The sequence below is a fragment of the Haliotis rubra genome, unplaced genomic scaffold (genome assembly GCF_003918875.1).
Source record: "Haliotis rubra isolate DU_JTF1 unplaced genomic scaffold, ASM391887v1 Scf486, whole genome shotgun sequence".
Lineage (NCBI taxonomy): Eukaryota > Metazoa > Mollusca > Gastropoda > Lepetellida > Haliotidae > Haliotis > Haliotis rubra.
The window spans coordinates 744,140-771,303 of record NW_025767175.1 but is presented as its reverse complement, the minus strand read 5'-3'; the positions used below and the strand labels follow the sequence as shown (position 1 = coordinate 771,303).

General features: G+C 42.4%; 1 protein-coding gene and 1 long non-coding RNA gene across 3 annotated transcripts in view; one reads left to right on the top strand and one right to left on the bottom strand.

Moving 5' to 3' along the window:
* Positions 1–26,876, top strand: part of LOC124291205 (inosine-5'-monophosphate dehydrogenase 1-like) — a 50,318-nt gene extending 23,442 nt beyond the window's left edge. Inside the window, exons 6-17 of one of the 2 annotated variants that reach the window (XR_006902164.1) lie at positions 6,173–6,379; positions 7,184–7,271; positions 7,973–8,075; positions 8,679–8,775; positions 9,588–9,678; positions 10,398–10,493; positions 10,814–10,957; positions 13,593–13,737; positions 14,322–14,465; positions 16,201–16,279; positions 25,668–25,751; positions 26,542–26,876. Coding sequence is in view for 1 of the 2 variants with exons in the window: in XM_046728141.1 (XP_046584097.1) it covers positions 6,173–6,379; positions 7,184–7,271; positions 7,973–8,075; positions 8,679–8,775; positions 9,588–9,678; positions 10,398–10,493; positions 10,814–10,957; positions 13,593–13,737; positions 14,322–14,465; positions 25,668–25,751; positions 26,542–26,563 (1,221 nt within the window). In the remaining variant the exon portion in view is untranslated. The remainder of the gene's footprint in view (positions 1–6,172; positions 6,380–7,183; positions 7,272–7,972; positions 8,076–8,678; positions 8,776–9,587; positions 9,679–10,397; positions 10,494–10,813; positions 10,958–13,592; positions 13,738–14,321; positions 14,466–16,200; positions 16,280–25,667; positions 25,752–26,541) is intronic. The other variant, XM_046728141.1, reaches the window with a different exon arrangement.
* On the bottom strand, positions 430–16,724 carry LOC124291206. The gene is made up of 3 exons (XR_006902165.1): positions 16,713–16,724; positions 9,394–9,400; positions 430–1,002 (listed from the first exon to the last, which is right to left on the bottom strand). It is a non-coding gene; the product is annotated as an uncharacterized LOC124291206 (long non-coding RNA).
* Positions 26,877–27,164: the final 288 nt, after the last annotated feature.

The window sequence follows — 27,164 nt, the reverse complement described above, 5'->3', positions numbered from 1 at the left end:
AAACTGCTGTTTTATCGTGGTACTGACAAGGTAGGTTGATGAACCAGAAGTGGTGTTCTGTAATTTGAAGTGCTTGTTATGATTATAGCATTGTGGTCAGAGAAGTTAGAGGCTGGACTTTCCTGTTTCAAAGTTATACTGCATTTGCCATATGAACGATCAACTGTCACAATATTTGGTAAATTCAAAATGGTTTATGATACAATCTTCAGTGGAAATGTTTTGGTGCATTTAATAAAATTGGTTGGTTTGTTGTTGAATGCTGCACTCAGCAATATTCCAGCTATATGGCAGTCGTCTGTAAATAATCAAATCTGGACGTGACAATCCAGTGATTAACATATCGTGAGCATCGATTTATACATTTGGGATACGATGACATGTGTCAACCAAGTCAGCGAGCCTGACCACCCGATCCCGTTAATCGCCTCTTATGACAAGCATGGGTTACTGAAGACCAATTTTGACCCGGATCGTCACGGGTCCATTTAGTGAAAGACGTGGATGGGTCTAATTCAGTTTCACTATTTAATGCAGATATTTTTCTTGTTGCTTGTGGAAAGATTATGTTTGGAGTCGTGTGATTTGACTAATTGTTTCACATCAACTCAAACAAGGCCGTAGCTCTTAGATTAGACATATGCCAAACACCTCCGTGAGAAAAATCGTTTTTATTGGCTGTTGATTTCAAATTCATGGAAAGGAGGGGAGATAAGGTAGCTTAGTGATTAAAGTATCCGCTCATCACGCTGAAGACCAGAGTTAGACTCCTTATATGGGTATGTTGTAGCCCTGGGTGAAACAGTATGCTTTTACCACTGTACAGTACGTATTGCGGTACAAGGCCTTCGGTTTGGACCGTTTCGGTTCAATATTTAACTTTCTTCTGGGAATATAGCGTCCATCCATCAAAGAAATGCATAGATTTTGACAAAATGATTTGATTTCTAGACATTTTAGAAAAGGTTTTAAAATGATTAATGAAATGACGGTATGAAAACACTGAATTTCCCCGTAGTGTTACTGCTTGAATATTGCTAAAAGTGGCGTATAACTAAACCAACACTCTGATTTAAAAGGCGTGCTTGTACAAACATGCTCTCCATAAATTTAAGTTAATCTGAAGACTGTGTTAATGATTTTTGAACTTCTATGGGAGGCAAGTACACTTTGCTTTCATTTTTCACTTTCGAACTTGAGTTACTATGGCAACAAGATAAGATTGATGCAGGGAGACTCATATTAGTAGAAGAACTCTCTTTTTTTTCCTTGAGTCTCAGATGGCAGTACATAAAGAAGCACAGCTATTTTTCATTTTCTTTGACCGTTAGATGGAACTAAATTTTGTTTATCCTGATACCGAGATACACTTTGATGTGAAACATCAGTTAACAGTGTCTGAGGAGCTTCTCATCAAAGAAAATAAATAGAACAAGCTGGCCGGTGAGTCAGACTGACATGTGAAAGGCTAATAAACGCATCCTTTGTTATTCCATTACTGATCTTAACTTACTTTTTCCATTACAAGTTTCCCTCCATTCCCATTATCCATAGCAACAATGACATTTTGATAGTGACGTGACTGGCGATGTCTTTACTTCACATGATGTACGGCTCAGTGAAATTGGTGCCTCATAATTAGCTTTCAGGGAAGTATTACTTATATTCCTTTACCGAAAACATGTTATTGATTTCTTGTACATAAAAACAGAATCAAATTGGTCGCTGCCAGCATGTTGCCATGGTGATGCTAATCCATAATACTCTAATGCCGAAGTTGCCTTTTGTCATTAATCTGGATATTGACACACTTGTCATCAATTCCTGACAATATTTCTGATTTATTTTCTAAAAGAGAAAATTGGCTTGTCAGGAGTTAATTAGGCCTCTGGCAAAAGAAATGTTCATATTGATAAGTCAGCTGTTGAATATTGATGAAGCAGTTTACTGTTTAATGTGATATATTTTGATCGATATGCACATCAGATACATGGACCTTAAGTGTTTTTTTCTCTTTAATTAGGAAGACGTCATTTATCTTAATATTACAACAACACATTCTATTTTAGAAGAAGTCCTGCTTGGGGTACATATAAGCATTAAAATGTCTATTTTAAATCCTACGACAGTTGTAACTATATTTTTCAATAAAATATTTACAAAACGAAAAACACGTTTTGTCTTGTGAGACCACCCCTACAGGGCCCCACCGGGCCCCCTACAGCCCAAAGCAGGTAACTCTCGCCATCTACCTCGTACCTCACTTTCATGGTGTCGTTCTGTTGAATAGACGTGCATGGTGTTCATGTCGAGTTTGCTCTCCTACCGATATGATGAGTGTAAAAGAGTCTCAATCTGTATGTATGGTATGGGGATAATATTTGATGAAAGGTTCTAGGGAAATCCCTTTATCGTCCCCCCGCCTACTCCTCACCAACAAACAATGTTGCTACACTAACGATTGATTTCTTACTTATAGCAGCAGCGGAGAACCCTGCATTGCCAGGCTACACCCATGTGTCTCGGGACCGGGGTTCGGACTCTCTGAACCTGGGGACTAGCACCGACCCAGGCTTCGGCCCCGGTACGGAGCAGATCCCCGGCACTGGTAACTCAGGTGTGACGGAGCTACCTAGCTGCCGATCACCTCGACGCTCCGAGGTATACCCGTCTACACCAGGGGAACCCTGCATTGCCAGGCTACTCCCATGTGTCTTGACACCGGGACCTGTGAAGATCCGGGGTAGAATAGGTCTTCAGCAACCCATGTGCTTGCCATAACAAGGCGACTATCTTGTCGTAAGAGGCGACTAACGGGATCGGGTGGTCAGTTTCGCTGACTTGGTTGACAAATGTCATCGGTTCCCAATTGCGCAGATCGATGCTCATGCTGTTGATCACTGGATTGTCTGGTCCAGACTCGATTATTTACAGACCGCCGCCATATAGCTGGAATATTGCTGAGTGCGGCGTAAAACTAAACTCACTCACTCACTCACTCTTGACACCGGGGGTCGGACTAGCACCGACCTGGGCTTCGGCCCCGGTACGGAGCAGATTCCCGGGGCTGTTAGCTCAGGTCTCGGCCTGATGTCTATCGACGCCCTGGCCAAGAGGCTGTTGAGTGTGACGGAGCTACCAATCACCTCGACGCACCAAGGTCTACCTGTATACACCAGGGAAACCCTGCATTGTCAGGCTACTCCCAGGTGTTTTGGGATCGGGGTTTGAACTCGAACCACCGACCCGGGCTTCGGCACTGGTAGGGCGCAGATTCCCGGCGCCGGTAGTTCAGGTCTCGGCCTGATGTCTACTTTGAACTTAACACTGAGTAGGTTTGTCCCTGAGGCAAATGCGAGATAGAATCAGGCTGTGTTGCCTCACATTCTACCGTCAGTCTGCCGTTCTTTCCCCTGTATGCTCCACTCGGTGCATCATTCAGCTCTGCTGAGAGAGCTGGTGGAAAGGGGAAAGAGCGCTGGTGATTTTTCATCGGCGACTCTGGATGGCACCTGACGGAGGTCAACTCTCATCTGGCTGGGGACTGCATTGTAGCTGTGCCAGCCAAATGATGAGTGTGGTTATGGGCCTATGGCACCCGGGACTGTTTCGAGGAATGCGGAAGTCTGTCGAGCTTCTCGTTAATCCCTCAGGTGCCCAGGCACTGAAAAACGTTATGTTGCCGACTGCAGGGGTTTACTGTATTCTGCTGCAAACCCCGGCCGGAGTGCGGCGCACACCTAGGTCGGCTTCCCGGGAGATGGCGAATATACTCCATGCCGATCCAGTCTCTGCTGGGCAAGGCAACCATCGAGGTGGTTTCCAATGGTCGGGAAAATGTGGGGTTTGACTCCATTTATTTCCTCGTTGCCATTAAAAACGGAATGTTCAGACCCATTCTCATCTGAGAGCTGAACAAGTTAATAGAGGTACTGTCCTTCAAGATGGTGACACCGGGCTCGGTGATATCATCTGTCGAGACAGGGGATTGGCGCACGTCAATCGACCTCGAGGTCGCGTACCTCCTTGTTCCATTGCACCCTGATTTTAAGATTTACCTTTGCTTCTTCTTTGACGGGACATGCTACCAGTTTCGTGTGCTCCCCTTAGGCTACATTACGGCACCAAGGGTATTCACCAAATTGAGGTTTATTAGAGCCCAGATAGCCAATCAGTGTTGGTCACTCTTACGAAACTGGGCCGAATTGTCCACCTCACGAAATCAGATGGACAGACGTCAGGCGTCTCTCCAAGGGGCTCCCCCTGGAGACGCCGTCGCTCTTAGTCCAGCCAGATACATCCCTCCCGGGTTGGGGCGATGTTCTGGGCGACCTGCTGTCTCTTGACAACAAAGTCACAACCTGCACATCAATGTGCTGGAATTGACAGCAGTCAGCTTGGTGTTCAATCCCGCACGCCAGGATTCGAATTACCTTTTCGGCCAGACATTCTCACTCTGAGCGGAATACACACCAATCCTCGGATTCACTGGGTGGCTTGGCCTCTGTCGGGTCTAACCTCCAGACACGCGGAATTCCTGCAGCCGTTGCAGACACAATTCTGGCTTCGAGGCGGGATTCGACACCAGTTCAGTGTGTTGATAGGTGGGGCACGCTCAGGTGTGCAGATAGGGGGAAATCAGAATCCCTATTCTGCGGATTTAGTTCGGATATTGGAGTTACTATAACCTCGTTTTGGTTCAGAGCCTTCATGACCTCCACCATTCCCAGGTACTCCATGGCTATTTCCACGTTTCACACCTCATTCGATGGTGCTCTGCCTAGGCAGCACCCTCTCGTACAGCACTTCGTAGGTGGCATGAACAGGGTTCGACCGCCTCAGCGGCAACCCAGCCCACCTTGAAATTGCCAATTATTCTCAATTGGCTGTCTGGCCCAGACTTTTCAAGTATATCGTCTCTCTCATTTCACTTGTTGACGTGGAAGAATGCTTTACTTGTAGTGGTGAGCTCTGGTAGAGGGTTGGGTACATCCATGCGATACCCATTGACTCTCAGTTCGATATTGCTTTCCACCCCTTACCCAGCCTTCAACACCGGGGACCGATCTTGCGATTGCTCACCCATTGGAGTGACTATAACAAACGAACGAAATGGATCCATACGGTACCCATGTGTTCTGTTTGGTGGCGGGAAGACTGGGGACTTTATCTCATTGGCTTGTTCGGTTACAATGCTAAGGTTTACTTCCCCCCGAAGGGTTGAAGGCAGACTGGGTAGGGCAGATGCCACTTTGTTGGCAATAAACAGCGGCACTGCTCAATGAAGAGATTGGTTCTGTCGCTCTTTGGAGCTGGCAGAACGCCTTCATTCGCCGTTACCGACTTGACACACATTCTAAGGATCGTGCTCGGTTCGGTCTTTCTGTTCTCTCCAGTGGAGATTGTACTGCCACCCTGACCAAGTTAGTAACTGGTCATTGGTATCGGTTCTGTGTTCAATGTCGATATGTTACCACCCTTTCGGGTTGGGTGGGGTTTGGGTGTACATACGTCCTCTTCACCTAAAGGCAAGAGAGGGTGGGGGTGTTTTATCCTGCTTTTCACTCGTACAATGGCATTTGTACTCGTTCGATTCCCTCAGAAGGTTTTTAGCGAGGCTAATAATTTCTCTGGGTTTTAGCGAGGTCCCGGCAAAGCCCTCTTCCAAACAGGAGGGGTGCATTCGAGCATTAGTTTGCAGTACTTATTAGCTCGACTCCTGGGTTATTGGCTTTTAAGCGTGATTACGCTTTCCCTACCCTTATACCTCTCGCCACGCTTCGCTGGTTCGGACTATATTAGGGTTGGGAGTTGTTTCGGCATGTCCCCATACATTACTTTCCATTGTAATGGTTGGGGGTGGGGCTTTGTGTCATAATTGATTTGAGCCAATTGACGTATAAGCTTGGGATCTCTATTTCCCGCCCTAGCCACGCCCCCGCCTGATTGACATCAGCGATCAGGTGGCTCGGTAATGTGTTTTTCTATTTCCGTATCGGTTGTAGGTTTCACTCCACCATGGGTGGCACATTTCTGGTATCCACCGCCGTAATATTGCTGCTAAAAGCGACATAAACTAAACTCACTCACTGATGTTTCCCATTGTTATTAATTGACAAAACAGCATACTTTATATGTACACCTTGACTCACTAATATCATATTTTTTACAGAAATACGAACAAGGGTTCATCCTGGATCCCGTGGTCATGTCCCCCAGTCATACAGTTGCCGACATCGTGCAGGCCAAGAGACAGTACGGCTTCTCCGGCATCCCCATCACAGATAAGGGACACATGGGGGAGAAGCTTGTCGGCCTCGTTACGCAGCGAGACATCGACTTCTTTACCAGGGACCAGTACCACACTCCCATCTCAGAGGTAAGTGATGTTGTGGTACTATTGCTGGGACGGAGGGCATGGTGGTCTAGCTGTCAAGGTTGTCCTAATTCAGTCCATCCATGTGCCAGAAGCATAAATCGTTTGTTCAAATCCCAGACACCTGATATTCAAAGGCATCCTAATTCACCATCCTAATTCACCTAATTACCAATGAAGGCTTTACCATTGATGAGGCTTGATAATTTTTGTCACTTTAAATATTTCCCGGTTGGAAAAGATATGCTAGGTGTACGAATCCCTGCGAGGCGTGGAATAGATCATCTCAATTACATTTTCCCGAAGGAAGCAATACCCTACCTATGTTATTCCAAAGGAAGAATTTACCAGAGGATGAAAAAAATTGTCCTCGTGAGTTTGGAATATTGCTTAAAAATCAAACCAAATTCAGTCAGTCAGTCAGTCTGTTAAAAATTAAAAATCAAACATTAAAAATGAACCGTTTACAAAAAGATAAAATCAGAATGACACAGTTTTTATATATGGCCAATAACAGAAAGATCACTTTGAAAAGTTACAATTAAACAAAATAAAATATCACCATCAGATTTCATTTTTATGAGGACCCAAACCAAAATTTAAAAACAATATTCATCTAACAATCCAAATGAGACTGTAAGATGATTAAGAAAATCAATTACAGTGTGTTGGTTATTCTTTTTGATGAAAAAGAAAACTATGATGGTCTGATTTTGAATAGATGCTTATCAGGACTTGTGGGAGCTAGCAGCTGCGAATGCTACATTGCTTGTCTGTAACCATGGTAACGTATTGATATTCATGTAGGTGATGACGCCATATGAAGACCTGATAGTGGCACCAGCAGGTGTGACGCTCAAAGAAGCCAATGGAATCTTACAGAAGAGCAAGAAAGGTGGGTTTTCTTCCAGCGAGAAAAGAGTCATGTGAGACATGCCAGTTTACTATTGTCTGAGGGGTACATTCAGTATGTGATCTAAGCATTGACATCACGTTCAATTGTTTAAAGATTTCACAGACGATGAAATACAGAAACAATGGTTGCAGGGCAAAAGTGATATGTGCACATATTATATATATGACACTGGTTATGTTTCACCATATGGGGATAATTTTATCTTTAGCATTATATATTATCAGCATTGTATATTGTACATATATAGTAGGTCATACTAGTATATGTGGTCCTTGTGTATTGAATGAGAAGATGTCATGGAAGGAGAGAAACAACAAGTTCAAAATGCGAATTGTTTCTCTTACCCTGACATCTTCAAATCTTTGTTTTATGTAGAATTGTGTATTGTATGTCTGCAGGTAAACTCCCCATCGTTAAGGATCGGGACGAGCTGGTGGCCTGATTGCTAGCTACCACGGCTTCTTCAAGTCTTGTTTTATGTAGGGGGCTGTGGGGTAGCCTAGTGGTTAAAGCGTTGGCTCGTCATGCCGAAGACCCGGGTTCAATTCCTCACATGGGCACAATGTGTTAAGCCCATTTCTGGTGTCCCCGCCGTGATATTGCTGGAATATTGCTAAAAGCGGCGTAAAACTAAACTCAGTCAGTTGTTTTATGTAGAGTTGTGTATTGTATGTCTGCAGGTAAACTCCCCATCGTTAATGATCGGGACGAGCTGGTGGCCCTGATTGCCAGAACAGACACAAAGAAGAACCGAGAGTTTCCTCTGGCTTCCAAGGATGAGAAGTGAGTTGGGTGTGTCACAATTCAAAATGTATCGATCTCAAAATTTACACAATTTGAGAGATTTGTGCATGTTTACAAGGCAGTTTGGGACATGATGGGGGAAAATTTACGCAATGTGGCATGTAATTGTACTGTTTCCAACATAAATGATGCTTCATGTTTAGATACAAGGATTGAAAAGCTGACAATGTATTTCCGATGACCTGATGTATCTGATCTGTTTCAAATATCAAAGTTATCCTGGTACATGATCATATGGATAGATGTAGAAAGATGAGAAACATTGTTATTCCTATGCTGCTTATTGTTCTAGAAAGCTGAAAGCCAATGAGTGATCAGCCTTCATGGCTTAGTTGTCATTATTTCCTGCTGACAACATGTGCAACATGCCCATGGCTTTGTGGTTTCTGATGTTAACATTACTTTTTGTCAGGCAGTGGTTGGTTTCCACAAAGTTTAAGGTTTGTTTGTCTTCCCTGAGTTAAAACTGGCCTCCTGCTGTTTGCCGACGAAATGTGTGTCAGTAATACATTGCATATTGGCAGCACGTTTTCAGGCAGACCTGTGTTGACAATGGATGAGATAGTGTGAATGTTGTTGCAGGAAGCAGTTGTTGGTTGGTGCTGCGGTCAGCACACATGAGGAGGACAAGGACCGTATTGACCAGCTTGTTCAGGCAGGGGTGGATGTTGTTGTGTTGGTAAGTAACATTGATCAGCTTGTACAGGTTATGATGGCGGACCGCCTCCGTGGTGTAGTGGTTAGAGCATCAGCCCGGAGAGCGGAAGGTCGTGGGTTCGATCCCCGACCGCATCATACCAAAAGACGTTAAAATATGTCACTTGTTGGTCCCTGCCTGGCGCTCGGCATTAATGGGTGCAACAAGGACTGGTCAGCTCGGAGTCAGTATAATGTGTCTGAGTAGGGTATTCATGCTTCACTGCGGCATGGTATCTCAGTGGGCTAGCACTATGAAACCAGCTTAATCTGGGCTAGTACAAGCAGCCGCACATACACATACACACGCATGCACGTCGTCATATGAGCGAAATATTCTCAAGCACGACGTTAAACCCAATTTCACCTCACCTCACCTATGATGGCCATCTTAGCACTGTGTGGTGGAAGAGACTCGCTCAACTTACTGTGTTAGAGTTCTGATGCTCAGAACTACCAGTATGCTTCAATATGTTTCCAAACGATATGTGTGTGGTGTGTTACAGTGTGTTTTCTGTGTTCTGATCTGTTTTTCACACTATTGGTACAATGTGTTCTTTATTTGTACTTTTTAACCTGAAATGCACATAAATTCATTCACAAATGATCTGTCCCTGCCTAGTTTATTGACAAAACGGCAGAAGTGATTTTTCCTACACCTTGCCAACAGACAGAAACTGACCATGCTGATATTCATCACTATGTAAAGGATCTGCATTCCTGTGTTGCAGTATATAGCAATCCAGTTTTTTGCTAGTACATCACATAAACAGCGTGTGTTTTTTCTGTTGACAGGATTCCTCACAAGGCAACTCCATATTCCAGATTAATCTGATCCGCTACCTGAAACAGAAGTACCATGATCTCCAGGTTATTGGAGGCAACGGTAAATAACTTGCAACAAGTCATTAACAATAATTTGGTACCTTAGGATGCCTGATTGTGTTTTGTGATCTCTGTGCAAGGGTATGGAAGTGAAATGATTTACATCATTTCATTAACAACATGAAGCAGTTTTGCTGACTATCACTGACAAGTCAAAGCAAGGCAAAGTAGTGAATGGAATTCAATTGCTGTCAATTTAGGAATTGTTTCAAGTGGGCCAAACTAGCCCCATTTTACTTCATCCTTCCATAATCGTTGGTCCCAAATTAGATGTTTTTTCTATTTGTATAATGACCTTTTCTACCCCATCCTTGAAAGATTTACCTGTGTGAGTAGGTGCATGTGCGTTCATACATATACCCATGTACATGTGTTTGTGTGTGATGGTATGTTGAAATATGGGCAAGTAATTATTAATTGCTTTCTTTATTTTGTCTTTTCTTTACTGTGCCATCAGCCATGATATACCTGTGTTTGACTGAGTGAGTTTAGTTTTAAGCCACACTCAGCAATATTCCAGCTATATGGCGGCGGTCTGTTAATAATCGAGTCTGGACCAGACAATCCAGTGATCAACACCATGAGCATCGACCTGGCGCAATTGGGAACCGATGACATGTGACATCCAAGCCAGCGAGCCTGACCACCTACTGGTTAAGCTCAGATTACTGAAGGTTCATTCTAACCTGTACCTTCACGGTCCTGTGTTTGATGTTGTAGTGGTCACAGCAGCTCAAGCGAAGAATCTGATAGATGCAGGCGTGGACGGACTAAGGGTCGGCATGGGGAGCGGCTCTATCTGCATCACACAGGAAGGTGCGTGGACACCGCTTTAACGTCTTCTGATTTTCGTTAAGATCTTCCACTCTACTACAATACCTCTCTTAATTAAGATCTGAATGATTAGAAGTTTATGTCAAACAAAGTTCCTTATGAACCAAATTGTGTCAAGGCTTATAAATTCATGGTTTGAATGAGATGGCATTAAGGCCACCATATGTAATTTCTATATCTTCAAATGAAACTGTTTCGAATGAAAATATTACACTCTTTAAGTGGTTGGATGGTTACAACTTGCTCAGGATTCACTTTGAAGATGAATATTGATCTGATAATGATGTTGCTTGTTGTTCCAGTAATGGCAGTAGGTCGTCCCCAGGGTACTGCTGTCTACAAAGTTGCCGAGTATGCTCGCCGATTTGGAGTGCCAGTCGTTGCTGACGGAGGCGTTTCATCAGTTGGACATATCATCAAGGCTTTGTCACTGGGAGCATCCACAGGTAGGCGTTGGGAGACCCAAAGAAGGGCAGATCTTGGGAGGATGATCTTTAAACATTGACTTATTGCCTGTTTCTTTTACACTGTTTCCATGCTTCACTCTTGACATTCACCTGTGACAAAATCTGGACATTCAAAGGTACACTGACTTTCTAGCAGGACCTTTACTGCTACTGTCATGTATTAGACCCATTTTAACAAGAGATGGGCAGAAACGGAGACAGGCACACCAGGAAATTAACTTACCTTAATATGAGAGACCAAGAACTGAGCACGTCCAGATATGAACGGATCCCAAATATTTTCTTTTGTCTTGTTTCTTTTTCTTTTTGAGATTTTTTTTTCTTTTCTTTTGTTTTTTTTGTTTTCATGCATTTCACGGATACATTTCTCGTTACTATACACTTTGTCAACAAACAAAATCCAAACATGGGAAGTCCAAGAGAAAGGCATGGCCAAAAGAATTAGCTGATCTCAATATGAGAAGACCCAATGATAATCTCATTCAGGGGTGGGATGTTTCAGCGAAAGGCACTATCTATGATGTTGGTAACTCCGCAGTAAAAGAAAACGTTTCAATTGTTTTCACATTGTGATGATAGTTCATCTCCATATCACACACCAGCTCCACACAGTCACGATAGCTTGTATTGGTTGCAGTGATGATAGTTCATCTTCATATCACACACCAGCTCCACACAGTCACGATAGCTTGTATTGGTTGCAGTGATGATAGTTCATCTTCATATCACACACCAGCTCCACACAGTCACGATAGCTTGTATTGGTTGCAGTGATGATAGTTCATCTTCATATCACACACCAGCTCCACACAGTCACGATAGCTTGTATTGGTTGCAGTGATGATAGTTCATCTTCATATCACACACCAGCTCCACACAGTCACGATAGCTTGTATTGGTTGCAGTGATGATGGGTTCATCTTCATCTCACACACCAGCTCCACAGCAGTCACGATAGCTTGTATTGGTTGCAGTGATGATAGTTCATCTAGATTCATCTCCATATCACACACCAGCTCCACGCAGTCACGATAGCTTGTATTGGTTGCAGTGATGATAGTTCATCTTCATATCACACACCAGCTCCACACAGTCACGATAGCTTGTATTGGTTGCAGTGATGATGGTTCATCTCCATATCACACACCAGCTCCACACAGTCACGATAGCTTGTATTGGTTGCAGTAATGATAGTTCATCTTCATATCACACACCAGCTCCACACAGTCACGATAGCTTGTATTGGTTGCAGTAATGATAGTTCATCTTCATATCACACACCAGCTCCACACAGTCGCGATAGCTTGTATTGGTTGCAGTAATGATAGTTCATCTTCATATCACACACCAGCTCCACGCAGTCACGATAGCTTGTATTGGTTGCAGTGATGATAGTTCATCTTCATCTCACACACCAGCTCCGAGCAGTCACGATAGCTTGTATTGGTTGCAGTGATGATAGTTCATCTCCATACCAGCTCCACGCAGTCACGATAGCTTGTATTGGTTGCAGTGATGATAGTTCATCTCCATACCAGCTCCACGCAGTCACGATAGCTTGTATTGGTTGCAGTGATGATAGTTCATCTCCATATCACACACCAGCTCCACACAGTCCGCGATAGCTTGTATTTGGTTGCAGTGATGATAGTTCATCTTCATCTCACACACCAGCTCCACACCAGCTCCACACAGTCCACGATAGCTTGTATTGGTTGCAGTGATGATAGTTCATCTTCATATCACACACCAGCTCCACACAGTCGATAGCTTGTATTGGTTGCAGTGATGATAGTTCATCTTCATATCACACACCAGCTCCACACAGTCCACGATAGCTTGTATTGGTTGCAGTAATGATAGTTCATCTTCATATCACACACCAGCTCCACACAGTCACGATAGCTTGTATTGGTTGCAGTGATGATAGTTCATCTTCATATCACACACCAGCTCCACACAGTCACGATAGCTTGTATTGGTTGCAGTAATGATAGTTCATCTTCATATCACACACCAGCTCCACACAGTCACGATAGCTTGTATTGGTTGCAGTGATGATAGTTCATCTTCATATCACACACCAGCTCCACACAATCACGATAGCTTGTATTGGTTGCAGTGATGATGGTTCATCTTCATCTCACACAGCAGCTGCAGTAATGATAGTTCATCTTCACAGCACAGTCACGATAGCTTGTATTGGTTGCAGTGATGATAGTTCATCTTCATATCACACACCAGCTCCACACAGTCACGATAGCTTGTATTGGTTGCAGTGATGATAGTTCATCTTCATATCACACACCAGCTCCACACAGTCACGATAGCTTGTATTGGCTGCACTGATGATAGTTCATCTTCATATCACACACCAGCTCCACGCAGTCACGATAACTTGTATTGGTTGCAGTAATGATAGTTCATCTTCATATCACACACCAGCTCCACGCAGTCACGATAGCTTGTATTGGTTGCAGTAATGATAGTTCATCTTCATCTCACACACCAGCTCCGAGCAGTCACGATAGCTTGTATTGGTTGCAGTAATGATAGTTCATCTTCATATCACACACCAGCTCCACTCAGTCACGATAGCTTGTATTTGTTGCAGTCATGATGGGTTCATTACTGGCCGGGACCACAGAGGCTCCCGGAGAATATTTCTTCGCTGATGGTGTGCGGTTAAAAAAGTATCGGGGTATGGGATCTCTGGACGCCATGGAGACTCATCGGAGTAGTCAGAGTCGATATTTCAGGTGCAGGTTTGACCTTGTCTTTGTTGCATATAATAATCACTGTAGGATTCTAATTGTATCTAGGGAAGATTTCCAACCCCCAGACCTAATTGTTTGTCCAAGGGAAAGGATAAATTTCCATTAAATGGAATCATTGAAAGTCTGTATTTTTTTACATGTCAATACCAAAGCATATGGTTTCATAATTTTCCACCCTTGAAGATCCAGTTTAGAATTGGTCTTCAGCAACCCATGCTTGTAGTAAGAGGCAACTAATGGGATCTGATGGTCAAGCTCACTGACTTGGTTGACACATGTCATCGTATCCCACTTGCATAGATCGATGCTCATGCTTTTGATCACTGGATTGTCTGGTCAAGACTCGATTAGTTACAGACCGCCTCCTATAGCTGGAATATTGCTGAGTGTGGCGTTAAACAACAAACCAACAACAACCATCATAATTTCCTCCTTTCATAAATATTCTTCATTCCCATGCATGAAAGTATTATAGCTTCAATGAAGTGTTCTATCCATTACCCTATCATCAGCTCAAAGTACCACTACATATGTGCTTGTACTTACAACTGTTTAATCTGTTTCAGCGAGAGTGATAAAATCAAAGTAGCACAAGGTGTATCAGGGTCCATCGTTGACAAAGGCTCCATCCAGAAGTTCGTTCCATATCTGATAGCTGGGATCAAACATGGCTGCCAAGACATTGGTGCCAAAAGTCTTTCCATTTTGAGGTAGGTTTCTTGAGCTTAAGGAGATACAACTGTCTCCAAAATGCATTTCTTTGAGATTTGTGCCTCAATTATGTTAAACTAGCGGCATGTAATTTGTTAAGAGTTTGAAGGTAGACACTCATATTTTGATGCATCTTTGTGATATGTGGACAGTTGTGCATGTGTAAATGCTGAGTGAGGATTAAAATATGGATGTCCCTGGTGTAACATGTAACCTGCATTTCTCCGTCTAACACGACGGAATATTCATCACGATAGTTTTGTGTTGATTTATGTGATGTGAATATCTTAAGCTGTGTTCAGTTTACTAAAACTGCTTCTTTAAGTGTTTAACCTCATCAATTTCCTGCTGTTTTGTTTCTGGTCTTGAGAGAAAAATGGTGATAGGGTTGCCTAGTGGTGCAAACATTCACTCATCCCAGCAAACCTTTAGGTTCAATTCCCTGTAATGATATACTGAGAGAAACATATAAAGGATCAGGAAAATTCAAGCATTCCTTTAATATTTTCCAGTTTTCACCACCAACTTTGAACACTGCTGTAGTGATGTAAAACTGTTTGTTCATCCCACCAAACCTTTAGGTTCAATTCCCTTTAACGATATATTGTGTGAAGCCTTTTACTGGTGTCCTGTACAAGAAAAGTGGAGAAAACAATTTAAAACCACACTCACTCACTTGCTACACATCCCATCATGTTTTTGATGATGAGCGTAACCTTAAAGCAAATAAGCAAAGGGATTGAATTACTGAGGTGGTTGCTTTTTACTTGAAGCAAACAAGTATCTTCATGATCAATACACAGTTTCTTTGTTCTTTCTTTTTCAAAGTTTGATAACATGAAATAAAATGTTAATTGTTAGTATTTATTGATGGGCTAAACATTTCCCCGATATTTATTTGTATTTTATTCTTTATTTGGGGGGGTTTAGTTTGACTAACTTGACAATGTCAACAATGACTGGAACAGGATTATGCAACTTGTTCAGATACTGGTAGTAGTCGAACTTGCCCTAACTTTCACAATTTATCAGGTATAAGAAACATCACAGGTCGAAATTCCTTTGACAGGTCAAGAATCTTTTCCTTGACAGGTCTAAATCTATATTCTTAGATTTGTCTTAATCCTTTACCCAGATGTGTCTAAATCGTTTTCTTTACAAAATCTTTACTTTCTGGACTGGTGTAGAATACTTGTGTTTTCTCATTTTGTTGGAAAAATTGTTTGAAAATGATTCTGAACAGTGTAAGGCTGCAGGTTTCTTACCGCCTGCAGTAAACTATGGATATAGCGAACTGAAGTGGACCACTAATTTCAGTTTGTTATAACCGTAGTTGGTTTGTACGCATTTCAACTGAAAATTACAGAAAATGGCATGGACCAAACAAGTAGTGTGTTATATCCGTCATTTCATTACAAATGAAGGCAGTGGGGTAGCCTAATGGATAAAACTAAAGTTCATCACCCTGAAAACCTGTCTTTGCTTCCCCACATGGGTACAATAAGCCCAGTTCTGGTGTCCCCCGTCATGATATTGTTGGAATAATGCTAACCGCTGCATAAAGCCATGCTAACTCATTTGTTACAAGCGTGTTCAGCATAAATGTAGTTCACTGTATGTGAATTTTAGCCAATGTTCAGAACAGAATTTGTAGATATGTGTTGATGTTGAACGTTTCCCAGTGCCATATGTGAAGACACGGCTAGCAACCAGGTGTTTTCCTTCTCTCTGCAGACAAGGGGGATACTTTAGTTTTACAAGACACGTGGAGCCGGCAGAAGATTTCTTTGCTGAAGTTTGGAATTATGAGAAGTTGTGTAACTAATTTGGATTTATTTTTCCTTATCCTGACTCATGCTTATTGCTTGTCTTCTTCTTCTTGCGAACATAGTGGAACACGTGTATCTCCCAATTGAAGTTCCCTTCAATTAAAAAATCACTAATTAGTACTCACCACGAGTTACCTCCCTTCCACAAGCGCGGGAACGAGGGCGCCACCTGAACCCATGTGCCTCACTCTCTCCTTCTTCGCCCAGTGAGCTGGACGTGAGAGCGCCTGTGTCTCCCAACACACTATATCCTTTATTTATATTTAGTTTAGTACCTCTTATATTCAGTTATAGAGGTGTAACTAGTATCCTTATTCAACTTGCATTGATTATTAGTCGTGTTTCTGCTGTTTTATTCACGGTTGGCCGTGTTTGTTCAGCAGTTCACGTTAATGAGAATCTGCACAGGTTGTAAACTACGTTATTCCGCTACCGATCCACATTTAAAATGCCCTAGTTGCATTACTCCATGTTCTATTGTTTCTCGTTGTAAATTATGTATTAATTTACCAATTTCTGCCTTTGATAAATATTTATGTTCCGTTTTGAGGCGGAAGGCAGATAAATCTATAAACAATCTTCAGTCATGGCTAATAGATCAGAAGCTATTATACCCTGTCAACTGTTGACTGATGACCCGCCACCGGCTGGTGGCATGCGGAGATTTCCCTCGGGGATAAGCGTGGGGCCTTGATCCGCTATGTCCAAGCGACCTGCATCTCAAGACATTCCGTCTTCACAGTCTAAGACTAGGAAAGCGTCCACATCATCTCAGCGTGCGCGAACCCCCAGGTCCACAGCCGTCAAAGGAAATCTCTGAAAACTACAAATAATTTTGCCTCCGATATTCTACCTGTCTCAGAATTATGTTTATATGATGATGACATTCGATTATCATTCAGATGCGTCATAAGAAGCGTCCAGTATCTGCTACTGTCACTACAGCACAGATAAACACACAACCAGAGATGCCCTACGCTGGCGCCTGAGTTTACGATTGAGGTCCCGTCACTTTCTGAGAGAGGCCACCCTCAGCGCCAGCGCAGAACCGTCCCAGGCGACCTGGTTAACCAAATCATGAGACTGATGGAGGACCGTTATGGTTTACAGAGGCCCCAGAGCCACGGGCCCCAGAGCCCAACCCTTAATAAGTCATACAGGGCCCCAGAGCCCCCTTGGCAGCGTAGGGCCCCAGAGCCCACTGGCAGCGCCTCGCTTGAAAGGCAACCCAGCCGTAGCAATCACCGCAAAGGAAGTCCCAGGCGCCTCCGCTAAGGAGCTAGAGCCTATCCAGTTGCGAGGACATCGCGGAGAAAGGCTTCAGCGAGCCCACACCCTGTAGAACACAGAGGTCGATTCGCAGCGAAGCAAGCGCTCATATGTCGATTAGGAGACTGACTCGATACATTCGCGAAGGTCGGCGAAGGCTAAGTGGCTCCATATCTACCTGCGCCCAGAAGATTTAGAAGAGCTTGGCGAAGTCCCCAGCGTTTAGCCGAGGATGTCTCCTCCAAGGTCTCCTTACACTAGCCACTTTCGTCAGTCCGTTCACCACAGTCCTCTCATAGATCTTCCTACAGATCTAGGACTCCGACATGTGACCCTACATCAGAGGAAGAAGGTATCATTTTCTCAGATGCTGAGATTAGATACTGGATGGTGAATGAGTTACAACTTGCTTCCCCATCTTCGAAGAACGAGAATTCAACTCAGACTTACCTGATGAAGGATGATGATGTAGACAATATCACCTTACCTCCTATTGATCCGATTGCAGCGGTACCAGCTAATCTGGATACAGCCTGTTCCAAATCTTCAAAGTCAATCTCACACATTTCCCGGTCTTCAATGCCAAGAAATTTGCTGGACACAATATGGACCCCTTTTCAAGGCCCAGGATATTGATGACAACTTTAAATTAATCAGCGTGCCAAGTCCAGAAGTTACAAAGTAGGCGATGCTTAAATTAAACAACTAGATCGCCAGGAGGATGTTCTTTGGATTGAATAGATCTAGAAGCGATTAATGAAACTCTCATCACCAAGTTCAAAGAATTCTACAGAGGAGGAAGATAGAATGATCTACTCAGCTCTACTCATGCAGAAAAGAGACCACCAATTCTTACAGAGCACCTATCAGCGCTTACTGAAACTACTACCATGGCTCGTCGGCAAGGCTTACTAGCCTCCTGCTCTTGGGATAAACAATTTACAGAATCTCTATACACAGCTCCATGGTCATCGCCCTTACTGTTTGGTGGCAACATAGACAAAGGTCTCCAAAGAAGTATCTAAAGACTCAAGAGAGGTTCTTATGATCAGATCCATGGATACCTTAGCGAGCGTCATTAAACAGTCAACACAGAGATACTCGGGGCAAGTCTAAGTTTTGAGGCTACAGAAAGCGGGACAAGAAATTAGCTGCAGCTAAAGATCCCAAGGATTCTTTTAAGTCAGCCCATACAACAAATTTAGGGAGGATCAGCTAAAGGCAGATCATCCAGAGGTGCCGATGGATTTAGGCGATGAAATTCAGGTTCGAACGACTGGAGTCTTCCACCCCAGCCGTTCCAGTACAACCGTCTCAAGTGGGTGGGCGCCTTCAGCTACACTGGGGAAAACTGGGGAATACTACAAGATCCATATGTATCCAACATCCTACAGCACGGATATCTAATACAACTCAAGGCCAAGCCTCGTTAACAGTCAACCCCCAGGGTTCAACGTTCAACCAGCACAACTACCTATGTTAAGAGAAACAGTACTTACTCTACTAAACAAACAGGCCTTAGAAGTTCTGGATCAGCGAAACATCGCACTCAGGTTTCTACTTCCCAGTTTTCCTAGTGCCGAAGAAAAATTCCAAGGAGAAGTTTAGAGTCTCATATACAACATGAGCATCTTCAACAGAGAATATCTATGCAAACCACCAGCGCTTAGCGATGATACACTTACATAACCCGGCATTTTAATTAGTCCCAAAGATTACATGGCCAGCATAGATTTGCAAGGCAGCATATCTACACATTCGATTCATCCCAACTCAAGGAAATATCTAAGATTTATCCTAGGCGGAAACATTACCAATGGAAGGTTCTTCCCTCCGAATCACATCGCCCCTTGGGTATTCACAAGAGTGACCAAGCCTATTGTCTCATACCTACATCGTCAAGGTCTTCCATGGCGCTTTTTACCTAGGCGGCGGTATACAAGTGGATCCAGATCCACAGCGTCTCAGACTACAGCTGAACTTCATAATCAAGCTACTAACACAATTAGGATGGTTAGTAAAATCTACTCAAGTCGGACCTAGAACCAACGCAAGATCAGCAATTTCTAGGTACATGTATACGATTTCTAACAGCTCAGAATCGTATTGTAGTCCCGGAGGACAGATGGATCAAGATCCAACAACTTATTCCTCAAGCCCTACTCTCTCCGTTACCACTACGACAGTGGCAGAGCCTATTGGGACTACTCACATCAGCTCAAGACTTGACAGTCAGAGGCAGGCTTCAATTCGTCCGTTACAAGTCCTCATCAATGCTCATCTCGAGGACCCTCTACCATTCAGTCTACCAGATTATGTCAAACCACATCTACTCTGGTGGACCAAGAGATTGAATGTTTGCATAGGCGTCTCCTTAGTAGTGCGAATCGAACACACATCTCTACGTTAGGCAGCGTCACTACAAGGTTGAGGAGCCCACCTTGCTGGCAGGACAGCATCAGGCCTATGGAGCAATCAAGAGAGCAAATGTCACATAAATCTGCTAGAGATGCAAGCAGTCATAAGCGCCATAAGTCACTGGAGCAACATACTACAGAGCGGCTCAGTTGATGGTTCACACAGACAATTCAACAGTGGCGTTTTTATGTGAACAAACAAGGTTCAACAAGGTCACAGAACCTACTGACTCGATGTTTCAGACTGTTCGATTGGCCGACAATCTAAACATACACGCCAGAGCTTGCCACATTCCAGGAGCAAAGAATGTATTAGCAGGCGCTCACCGGCCACACCAACCGTCGCCCGACAGAATGGATGCTCCACACACAGATATTCAATCAAATAATCATGGAAATAGGATCTCCACTGATAGACCTATTAAAAGCCACTTTCGATTCAACAAGCAACTGACAACATTCATGTCGCCAGTGCCAGACCCACTAGCATGGGCAGCGGGCGACTAAGCATATCGTGGGAGAGACTCAGCGTGGCACGCTTTCCGCCTCCAGCGTTGATTCCACAAGTCTTACAGAAAATCAGTCAAGCATGAGAGCCTCCATCTGATTTTATTAGCGCCCTACTGGCCAGCAAGAACTTGGTTTCCAGATCTCATTCAAGTAATGGGAAAACCAATTCTTCAGCTCCCCACAAGCGCCAATCTATTGATACATCCGCACACCAAACAAGTGCCACGAAACACCAGAAGCATTCCAACTTCACGTATGGATTGTATCAAGGCATGTCTGAATAAGAGAGGTTATTCTACCAGAGCGACTAAAGCGGTCACGCTTTGCACTCGTAACTCAACTCGTGGCAATGCGATGACAAATGGCACAGTTTTGTCAATTCGGCTGCTAAGAAAGTTTACAGCCAGATATGCTGCACATCCTCAAGTGGCAGATTTCTTATGTTATCTACGACGAGCTAAGAATCTTAAAGGCTCAACCTTGTCCACTTATCTTGCAGCCATAAGTTCTGTCATAACTATGCGACGGCGTCAAGTTAACAAAAAACATCAGAGTTACTTTCGCTTTGTTCTGGCGTTCGATTGGAGGATCAGAAGCGGAGTTTCACGCTCCAGCCTGGGATCTAAATATAGTGCTCCAACACCTCACTTTAGTGAGGCTTATGAACCATTGCTATCTACATCGTTTGAATCACTGACCCACAAAACCTTTTCCTGTTGGCACTAGCTACGGCCGCCAGGATGTCAGAGATTCACGCATTGGATTCCTGAGAGAACACGCTTTGATGATATTCATAACATCGCTCATCTGGGACTTCGGCTGGGATTTTATGGCGAAAACCAACTGCCAGGTCAACCAGACAGATTATTCCACGTCCCAGCTCTCTCATCCATGCTTGGACGCTGATACGATGGATCTATAACTATGCCCAGTGAGGGCACTGAAAATATATCTCCAACGATCCAAACAGAGCAGAGGGAAATTCAAGAGATTATTTATCCCTATATCTACAGCTCACGCCAGATCGAAGTCTCACGTCTACTCACGATCTCTATCTGGATCAGAACTGTCATACTACGTGCCTACAAGGCTGCACGGGACTCGACCCTCCAAGAGCTTCTAATCCTCACCGAAATTAGTGCTAGCCTCAACTCTCGCTCTACATGGGAATTGCTTGTTGAATACCATAATGGAGGATGTTTCTGGAGATCCGATATGGTGTTTGCCAACCACTATCTGAGAGATATCACCACCGAGGGCGTCTCAGGTATCCACCATTTCCGGTCCCATGGTCCTCGCTCAACAGTTGACAGTTCCATCGAGAAGATAAGTCTATCTTACAGATTTTATACTTATCTGATAACAGTACTAATAGCTACATGCTATCTATATATATTTTGCTTAAGTTTAATTTATTATCTTAAGCTCAGTACTATGGTTTTATATCATACTATATATAGCTTACAACTCCTAGGAGTTTTGCTACTATATATATATGTTCAGCTTAAGTTTCATCAATCCTTAAGCTCAGTCATATGGTCATATGCATAAATGTATTAGCTAACAAACTCTAAGGAGTTGGTTACTATTATACAACTTAAGTTATAATTATATCTTAAGCACAGTACTATACTATTATAGCTTAAATATATGCATATCTTAAGCTTAATACTTTTGGTTAATTTATAAAAGTATCCACTATAAACTCACAGAAGTTTATACTATCACATTAATAGCTTCAGCTTACATTAATGTTGTATATACTTTATCATATTCAATAAATTGTAATAACCTTTATATGGCAGCTGATAGAAGTTAAACAGCAGGAATTCATCAGTTCAGTGCCTTTATGAAGTTCCCATAGGGTTATTACAATCATACAGTTCAAATCACTAATTATTAAAATCCAAAGTATATATATTCCCACCTCCTTTTCCGTCGGTTTTACAAGCAATAAGCATGAGTCAGGATAAGGAAAAATATGAAATTTTTAGAGTAAAATTATATATTTATACTTATCCTGAGGTAAGCCCTCCGTCCTCTCCACTTAAAACTTTGGATTTCTTTGGAAAAATAAAGTGTCCGGACTCGAAACAAAAGGAGAGAGTGAGGCACATGGGTTCAGGTGGCGCCCTCGTTCCCGAGCTTGTGGAAGGGAGGTAACTCGTGGTGAGTACTAATTAGTGATTTTTTAATTGAAGGGAACTTCAATTGGGAGATACACGTGTTCCACTATGTTCGCAAGAAGAAGAAGACAAGCAATAAGCATGAGTCAGGATAAGTATAAAATATTAATTTTACTCTAAAAATTTCATTTTTGTCATTTAAGTTCATTCCTGGCTATTTTGGTTTCTGAAATACTAGTAAAGTGTATGTGCAGCTGCCACTATGTGTTGTAAACTTTGTTGCTAAGAAAGATGTAGATGTTGCATGTTGTTTTGGTTGGAATTTTGCTGTAGAAGTTGTCCCCTTGCTTGACATCCAATCCTCAGTATGAGAGCAGGTGAAATAAGAAATTTGTTGGTTACAGTGCTTAGGGTATGCCGTTTTATTGTTTCTGTTGTTTATGCATTCAATCACTGGTTCGTCTGGTCCAGATTTGATCATGTAAAGTGTTTATTTAATATAGCATCATTTACTCTAATACAACACCCCACTGCATCAAGAGCTGACAACACCTCAATAGAATTTGATGGAACCCAGACTGAACCGTGACCTCAAAATCTAAATTAAATATTTTATTAAATATATTTTTTGTTTTTGTTGAAAAATCACAAGACAGAACACAAATGTGAGATAGATAGTTCACCATTTGTGGTGTAGATGCCATTGCGCTCTGAAACAACAGGAAAATATGTTGACGTTCCAAGAGAACTCACTCCTTATTGTGGGGCGGTGGGGTAGCTTTGTGGTTAATACGTTCGCTTGTCACACCAAAGACCCGGGTTTGATTCTCCACATGGGTACAATATGTGAAACCCATCTCTGGTGTCCCCCCCCGTGTTAGTGCTGGAATATTGCGAAAAAGGAAGCGTAAATTTAAACTCACTCACTCACTCACACTCTTTAGGATGTGTCAACAGACCTTCAGTCAGGGATATTATGGAGTGAAAAGTCTGATTTTTATTATATTGATTCATAGTTGGCTGTGAAGTTACTGTAATTATTACCAGCTCTCTTTTATTTCAAAGATAACGTTATTGTAAATTCTTTGCAGATTAAGTGCATTGAGTAAAAACAAGACTTTTTTTAGTTTGCTTCAACTGAATTATGTTCTTTGCTTATAAGCATAATTGATGACAAACTGCGGCTTCTGCATGTGGTTTTGTTATTCTTCAGATAGATAAAATATAGTTCATAGCTGATAACTTCATCTAAATATTGTATGGATCTGCTTAAGGGAAATGAGAAGATACCTGGAAGTAGAATACTAGTTCTGTATTACTATTGATGAGCGAGAGTTGGTTATAACTGCTGAAGGGGCGGTGGGGTAGTCTAGTGGTTTAAGCGTTGGCTCGTCGCCAAACTAACGGGTTAGAATCCCCACATGGGCATAACGGTGTGCCGGTAAGATATGAAGGATTATGACATGTGTATTGAGGTTGCTGGTGAGATATCTAAGGATTATGACAATACGCCAAACTCAGTCATTATAACTGCTGAAAGATTATGACACAGAACATGTTAGGTTGTTGAGTTTGTAAAGGAGATATGAAGGAGTTTAAGTAATATGACGTTAACTGTTGAGGTTGTTATGATACATACCCTGAGAAGTGAGATATGAAGGATTATGAGACATGTTAACTGTTGAGGTTGTAAAAGTGAGATATGAAGGATTATGACACATGTTAACTGTTGAGGTTGAAAGGGTGAGATATGAAGGGTGAGATATGAAGGATTATGACACATGTTAACTGTTGAGGTTGTAAGGGTGAAATATGAAGGATTATGACACATGTTAACTGTTGAGGTTGTAAGGGTGAAATTTGAAGGATTGTGACACATGTTAACTGTTGAGGTAAGGGTGAGATATGAAGGATTATGACACATGTTAACTGTTGAGGTTGTAAGGGTGAAATATGAAGGATTATGACACATGTTAACTGTTGAGGTTGTAACGTGAGATATGAAGGATTATGACACATGTTAACTGTTGAGGTTGTAAGGGTGAGATATGAAGGATTATGACACATGTTAACTGTTGAGGTTGTAAGGGTGAAATTTGAAGGATTGTGAGACATGTTAACTGTTGAGGTTGTAAGGGTGAAATATGAAGGATTATGACTCTGCAAGGGTAAAGTTTAAGTAATACATATGAGACAATTATCAACAATCTATCTCCATTCTGTTATGATACATACCCTGAACTTATTCACATTCTTTCAGAAGTGATGTCACTGTCCATTTACCTTTGTCTTACTCAAAATTGTTCTTGTGTGACAGTAATTTTCACTCAGTGCTTTTTAATAGGGTCCAAACGATACATAGGGGCGGTGGAGTAGCCAAGCAGTTAAAGCATTCACTAGTCAAGCCGAAGACCCGTGTTCGATTCCCAACATGAGTACAATGTGTGAGGCCCATTTCTGGTTTTCCCCAACCGTGATATTGCTAAAAGCAATGTAAAACCATACATACTCACTCACTAACTCACCCACCCACCTAAACCCAAGTTTACAGTAGCAAGCGGGTTCAAGGTATTTATGATGATGAACAGGAGCTGTGTTAAACTGGTTAATTTAGAATGCGATAGATTATAACTTTGGAAAGTAGGGAAGCACCTGTTATTTGGTCTCTCCTGCTCTAGATCATATTATCTGCCGAGTGATTGGGGTAGCCTAGTGGTTAAAAGTTGGCTCGTCAGTCGATGAGGACCGAGGTTCGATTCCCACATGGGTACAATTAGATCATATTATCTGCCATCATTAATAGACAGAAATGGGCGAGTTACTGTCACTGTCAGTTTTACCACTGGCACACCAACCATATCTGAAACACTACAAATATACGGACATGCAGGAAAGAGCATTAAAACCAGAAGACACCATCTAAAGATCTTCTCAGATTTCAATGTTATCACGTCATCTGAAAAGAAGCATTTAGTGTTAGAATACCTGTTTTGGATTTTTGTTGTTTCGTTCATCATACAGAGTGCTTGATTCGAATGTTTATTTTGTAGGTCGATGATGTATTCAGGTGAACTAAAGTTTGAGAAGAGAACGACGTCTGCTCAGATTGAGGGAGGAGTGCACGGCCTACACAAGTAAGTGGCTCTGTCATTACAGCGATTACATACCTGTAAGGAAGAAAAGATGCCAATACAATGTTACATTTTAACTCACTACATACATGTGTCTTGGTACTTGATAACAAGCTTTGGGGTGGTAACCACGAAACGGGGTTAAAGTTAAATAAAGAAAAAAATATTTTTCAACAGTAAATACTTAACAGGACTACCTACAAATGTGTAAAATTCAGCTTTACATTTTTATCAAGTCAGTTTTACAAAAGTCACGTGTGGCCTCACACTGTGTCACACTCAACATGATTGTTTCACACTGTCGGATCAGTTTTAATTTTACATCCCAATCCTGATTGTCACAGTGTGGCGATTAGTGTGTCATTGTGCCCAGGCACTAGGCTGTTGCTCATTCTATCAACCGCTGGGTCAATTGACCCATGGGGCAGTGGGGTAGCCTAGTGGTTAAAGTGTTCACTTATCACCCCGAAGACCTGGGTTCGATTCCATACATGGGTACAATGTGGGAAGACCATTTCTGGTGTCCAACGCCATGATATTGCTGGAATATTGCTAGCACCATACTCACTCACTCAAATCTAAGGTTTGCCTCCTAGTTAAGCTCACTCACTCACTCACTCACTCACTCAAATGACCCACACATTTATTACAGGTTACAGGCTTAGCTTAGTGCTAAACATCATTATATTTACTGAATTTCCCTTTCATTCATTATGCATGATTAACATTTCTAGTAAGTGTATATTTTTATTGTTTATATTTTGTTATTTCTATTTTATCTTTTTTGTTCTAGCTATGAGAAGAGGTTGTACTGAGCCATAATGCCTTCCAAACTCACGATTATCTTGCTCAACATTGCCATGCCGACAAAGGCCACAGCCATGGTCATCTCCAGGATGTAGCAGGGGTAAAAGCATTTACTAAAAGATCACTTAATATGGGCCATCTCTCAGCATTATTGTTGAGTTTGAACTGGAAAACAAGCCATGCAGATCTGTTGTTTGGGGTTTCTGGTTTCCTGACTAGTGACAAGAAAGCTACTAATTTCCTGACAACTAGTGAAAAGAAAGTTACTAGATTCCTGACAACTAGTGACAAGAAAGCTACTAGATTCCTGACAGCTAGTGACAAGAAAGCTACTACTTTCCTGACCACTAGTGACAAGAAAGCTACTAGATTCCTGACAACTAGTGACAAGAAAGCTACTACTTTCCGACAACTGCAAATGCTTTATTTGTTTAATATTAGGTCTTCCTCTGATGCAGTACCTCTCTGTGTGAAAAGAGGATAAAATCTCAATAGAAGGTCATGTGATGTGAGGTGTACTTTCAAATCAGCCAATCAGATAGACCGAGCAGGGTATCTGATTTCTGTATCTTGAAATCAAACTTAATCAGTCAGTTCCGAATGCATATT